Source organism: Cupressus sempervirens, chromosome 5 (genome assembly GCF_028749045.1).
Source record: "Cupressus sempervirens isolate cs-2001-9-10 chromosome 5, ASM2874904v1, whole genome shotgun sequence".
Classification (NCBI taxonomy): domain Eukaryota; kingdom Viridiplantae; phylum Streptophyta; class Pinopsida; order Cupressales; family Cupressaceae; genus Cupressus; species Cupressus sempervirens.
This window is the reverse complement of record NC_143122.1, coordinates 319,755,154-319,760,833: the sequence shown is the minus strand read 5'-3', so window position 1 is coordinate 319,760,833 and position 5,680 is coordinate 319,755,154. Positions and strand designations below refer to the sequence as shown.

At 38.3% G+C, this 5,680-nt stretch overlaps 1 protein-coding gene across 2 annotated transcripts; it reads left to right on the top strand.

Moving 5' to 3' along the window:
- Window positions 1–1,082: 1,082 nt before the first annotated feature.
- On the top strand, window positions 1,083–3,706 carry LOC149555942 (uncharacterized). Of its 2 annotated transcripts, none has more exons than XM_089830069.1 (3): window positions 1,083–2,283; window positions 2,439–2,603; window positions 2,726–3,706. In XM_089830069.1, exon 3 carries the CDS (start codon window positions 2,922–2,924, stop codon window positions 3,555–3,557), a length of 636 nt encoding a protein of 211 aa, XP_089686195.1. In that variant the 5' UTR covers window positions 1,083–2,283; window positions 2,439–2,603; window positions 2,726–2,921; the 3' UTR covers window positions 3,558–3,706. Both variants share the same exon structure in this region; 1 of them encodes a protein (XP_089686195.1).
- Window positions 3,707–5,680: the final 1,974 nt, after the last annotated feature.

The following is a 5,680-nucleotide window of genomic DNA, read 5'->3' as shown; positions in this document are numbered from 1 at the left end:
CAAAACACCCTCACAACACACTCAAACAACAGCAAACATTAGATGGTTAGAAAAATGACATATAGATGAAAATAGATGATTAAATGACCCATAGTGGGGTCCCACCGGGCGTGCCAAAATGTAGAACCAGAATCAGTATGCAAAGAACATTAACAAATGAAGTAAACATTCACAAACCAAAAACTAAATTCACATATATGCTTAGACTAAGAAAGAAAATAAGAAGTGCAAACCTCACAAGAGAAAACACTCCATGCTTTCTTGATTCTGTAGATGTGTCCTTTTGTTGTGGATGTATGCTCAAGATGCTCAAAAGCTGCTTCAATGGAGATTGGTAATGGGAAATTGGTAGCTTTGTGAGCTCTCAATTTGGCATTATAAGGGTATGGTTGATGGCTTTGGTTCTCAAAATAGCATGGTAACTTTAGCTCAAAGATTGTTGATGAAATGGCTTGGGATGGGATTCAATTTATAGGCTAAGGGGTAGAGGGATGGAGGGCTTAGATGCAAGGATGGATGAAGGCTTAAGGAGGGCTAAGATGCACTCAAAGGGGAGCACATGGATTGTGCTTGTTTAGCACCAATGGGAAGGTGACACTTGTCACAAGGAGGATGAGTGTGAGAGGGTAGGGTTAAGGGTTGGTTAAAGTCATGATGAGTGGGGTTGAGTATGTAAGAGGGATGTAAGAGGAATGAGTGTGGAAGAGGGAAGAGTGTGGAAGATGGGTGTAAGAGTCATGAGTGGGTTTGTAAGAGTCTTTTATGTTTTGTAAGAGCACTCATGACTTAGTGGTTGGGTTTTTTGAGGGGAGACTTTGTTTTGGATTAGGAAAGTCTTAAACTTGTTTAAGGAATGTGACAACATTAGGGGGTGGATTAGGCTTGGGTTTAGGATTAGATTAGGGATGTTAGAGATGTGCAAGTGGATGGCATTAATGAGGGTGGGTGAGTTAGTGGCTAAGCTTGGTTAGTATGGGTGGATGGGGTGGATTAGGCTAAATGGAGGATTAGAGATAGGTTAGGGGTTTTTGAATTTGAGGATTTCATTTATCAAATAGATTTATTTAATAAATGGGGATTTTTGGAATTAGATAGAAGAATAGGATTTAATTGATAAATAATAGATTATTTGATTTATCAATTAGGACTATAGATGATTAATTAAATTAATCAACTAGGGGATGACAAAGGATTAATTAAATAGAAATTTAATTAATAATGCCTTTTTAGATAACTAAATAGGATTACTAAAATAGTGTAATCAAATTTAGGTGTCTACAGGACTAGGGTGTGAGATTGTCATGTTTTTCTTGATGATTTTAGGGGCAGCTATACAAGAGTGAAGTCACATTTTTTAGGTGTTACATGCCAAGGAGTCAAAGCTTGTCCTAACCTAACCGATGAACAAAAATTAGAATGTCAAAGATTGCACTTAGAGGCTGAAATGGAGGGGCAAAATTTGACAGTGACATCACCATCCATTCCCTCACAATCATCTAGGCATATTTCATTCGCCATTGGTACTAGTGGCAGCCCTAGTGGGTCTAGAGGGAATAGAAAGATAAGTAGTAGTGAGAAGGGCTCGGTGGAAAGTATGTTTAATGCACAGGCAAAGGAGAAGTGTGAGGCATCCATTGGTAGATTCTTTGTTGCTAATGGTATCCCATATAATGCAGCCCGTTCCACTTATTATAAACAAATGGTGAAAGATATTATGAACATGAATTCCTCATTTGTGCCTCCCGGTGAGCATAAGCTACAAACCACTATCCTAGATGAAGAGTACTCAAAGGTTGCTTTATTATTTGAGGATATTAGACACACTTGGGTTAGGATAGGCTGCTCTATTGTGATGGATGGGTGGACCGATGTTAGACATCGGCCACTCATCAATATCATTGTCACATCCCCTGCTGGCTCTTATTTTTTGAGAGCCATAGATTGCTCAGGAAAGAAGAAGGATGCAGATTTTCAGTTCACCATTTTGCAAGATGCCATAGAGGAGATTGGGCCCTCTAATGTTGTACAGGTTATCACAGATTCTGCACCTGTGTGCAAATCAACAGGTTTGATGATAGAGGGTGCTTATAGGCACATATTTTGGACCCCTTGTTGTGTTCATTCCTTGAACAATGCATTGAAGGACATAGCAAAGATTGAATGGGTGAAGCAAGCGGTGCTAGAAGCTAGAGAAGTGCAAATGTTTATTTGCAACCACCACACTTCACTTGCTCTATTCAGGTCCTTCTCTAAGAAGGAGTTCCTCAAACTAGCCGAGACAAGGTATGTCAATTAATTATAGTTTACTTTTAATTTGTTTTAACTTTAAGTTATTTAAAAAAATTATTTATAAGTTTACTTACATGTGATGCTTTTTGTTTTAAATTTTAATCATTAATGTTTAAGTTTAAATTTTTAATTTTTAATTGTTGCTATAGGTATTGCACATATTTCATCTTGATGGAGAGGATGATTGAGGTGTATGAGGCCCTTCAATTGATGGTGGTGAATCCAGAGTGGGGATGATGGTCTCATTCTAAGTCCACTGAAGGAAAAGCGGTGAGGCAAAGGATCCTTGATGAGAGTTGGTGGTCCACAATGAAGTAAGTTGTTGGTTTTTAAATTTACTATTAGTCTTTTGCTTGCTGATTTTCCTACTAATAATCTTAAAATTCTTAAAATTCTAATTTTGATTTTTTTTTCTGTTGGCATTTTGATCTTGCAGATACATTTGCTCTGTCATAGCACCCATTGTTGATGTCATTAGATATGTTGATACTGATGCTCCTAGTTTAGGAGAGATCTATGAGACTATTGACAACATGTTGGGTAAGATGAAGAGAATTGTTGCGGCAAAGGATCCTACATTGGGCTTTTATGAGGAGCATATTAGGCCTATTTTGATGCGGAGGTGAAACATAATGAATACCCCGCTTCATATGGCAGCATTTGCTCTAAATCCCAAATGGTATGCACAGTTGGGTGGAAGGGGCCTCCCATGTGATGATCCTGAGGTTTTGGATAGCTTCACAAAAGTAATTGATAAGATGTATTCAGCTCAAGATGCCTTTACTCTTCGTGCACAGTTCCTTGACTTCACCAACCTTCGTGGCCCAAACTTGGGTAAGCCACAAGCAAGGTTGGATAGAGTTGTTTTGGCACAGAGGGATCTTATTGGATGGTGGACTTGGCATGGGAGAGATACACCTGAGTTAAAGATACTTGCCGGTCGCCTCTTTTCACAGGTTGCTAGTTCTTCAACTGCAGAGAGGAATTGGTCCACATATTCATATATTCACTCTATCAAGAGGAATAGACTTACCTCTAAAAGAGTGGAGAAGCTAGTGACAGTCCATCATGCTCTTCGACTTGCCGATCGCCAGACTACAGAGTATAGGCAGACACCAGCTTTGCGATGGGATGTTGAGCCTGAGGATGTGGCCCAGATAGATGACGATGACATAGCACTAGGACTGGTTGGGGTTCCATTAGATGAGACTACGCTTCTTGTGGAGGATGACAGTGAGGAGGATTCTGATTTTGATGCCATGGATTAGTAGAGGCAGAATAGGAGCAGCAGTCTGCTTCATTTTCTATGTTTTGCTTTTTATGTTGAACATGAACATGATTATGATACATTGATTATATGATACTTATTACTTTATGGCAGCCTATAGCTTTGGGCATATTTTGATTTGGATTTTCAGATTTATGATTTATCATGCTTATCATTATGAGTCTTATGATATTGACAATGGTTAATAACTTAATGTTCATTGTTTAGTGTTCTCTGATATTGTATTGATATGCATTTTGAGAATTGGATACTAAAATACTAAATAGTAAAATATTAAAATCGGATATTATTTCATAGATGGCATTCAAATGTTGTATGTTATGGTTCTATAATGTTTAAATGACATGCTTTGTGCTTAGTTTCATATGAATGACATGTATATTTACAAATTTCAATGTATATACTATATTTTAAAATTTTCCTATATATATAGCCGTCCCCATCCCCCTCGTCCCCAAAATCGCTAAAAAATTTTGTCGTCCCAGAAACTCGTCCCGCCGTCCTCGTACTGGAAACTTGGGGGAACATAGAAAATATCAAAACACAATTTCACAGTGTCTTCTCGTCCCACCTTTTCCTTCACTGCAACACCTACAAACGAACTAATGATACTACTATTCTTCCTCCATGTTGCACTGTAATCAAAAGCTTCCTCCCGTAGGGCTCGGCTCACAGCAAAGCGGGTCAAGTCATCAGTAGGTTTGAGCAGGTGGCTCCACCTCTCAGGTGTTACCTTACCCAGGAATGCCATAGTTTTGCTTTTTGACGTATGGAAGACATGGACATTAGATTCCATCAGAGCAAAAAGGAACGACACCAACTCTCTATCAGTCTCGTGCCAGCAGTAACAAACCTAGCTGTGAATGTGATGTTACTACCTGTAGAAATCCTAAATTCTAATTGCAACATGTGTTATCATTAATTAAACCATATCAAGATCATTCGAGAATTCTCTTGTTTAATAATGAAATGTATAACTCCGCCTGCACGGACACCTTCTAAAAACTAAGATGTCGATGATATGATGGCAAGTGCCATATTGCCTAGTTTCTAATCATATGATTGACATCCTTCCAAAAACTTATAGTGTGAGGGGTGATGACATACTTTAAAAGATAACCATATCTACTAAGGTTGCCTAAAGAGTACACAACCAACCTATGTGAAAGGACAAATACTTACTATGATAACCAATAGATTCATACCAATCACCACTTCTTGGCCACCCGCATAAATCTTTCTCTAATGCCCTATACTCTTATGAAGATTATCCCCAATGTTCACTAGATAAACTATTCTAAAGGATTTAAGTCCATTAAATTATATTACCTGTTCTCTATTATACTCTAAAATAGAGTTGCCATCAACTCCCTTATTTGCTAACCAATCCGCTTTTTTGTTTCCTTCTCGATATATATGACACATTTGAAACTCTTTGAATTTATCTAGGCGCATCCGAACTTCTGTGAGTTTCAAATTAAGAACCCAGTTAGGAGTATTTTGCTTGCTTAATGCATTTATAATTATCTGAGAATCTCTTTCAATTATGACCTTGGATATTCCTAGGTTAATACAGAGCTATAAACCTTTATCTAACACTTCAAGCTCTGCCATATTGTTAGAGGTAGGTGGAATGGGCGAGGCTAACTTTCCTACCCATCTACCCAAATCATTATTTACTATGCAACCTATACCAGCCACTCCCAAGTTACCTCTAGCTGCGCCATCGAAATTAAGTTTAAACCATCATCGAGGAGAGGGAGCCCATTTGCAGGAAATCTGCGCCTCTTTTTAGGGCTTGCATTTTTACCTTACCTTGATTTGTTTGTCCTCGCGACACACCTTACATTCGTTGGACATTTTGGTCCACATTATGCATGATTCCCCAAATTCAGCTAGGGAGCTCCTCTATTCACACTATATGATTTATCCTTTATTTATACTTTGAAGCCCGACTCACTGTATTCATCATCACTTGCCTGTGCTTCCTAAATCATTTACTTTTGTAGCGACTCAGCTCTAGTATTCGACACTAGAACCAATATTTTGTTTAAATACATTATGCCCCTTTCCATTGGCACCGTATAACAAAGAATTGAGTTT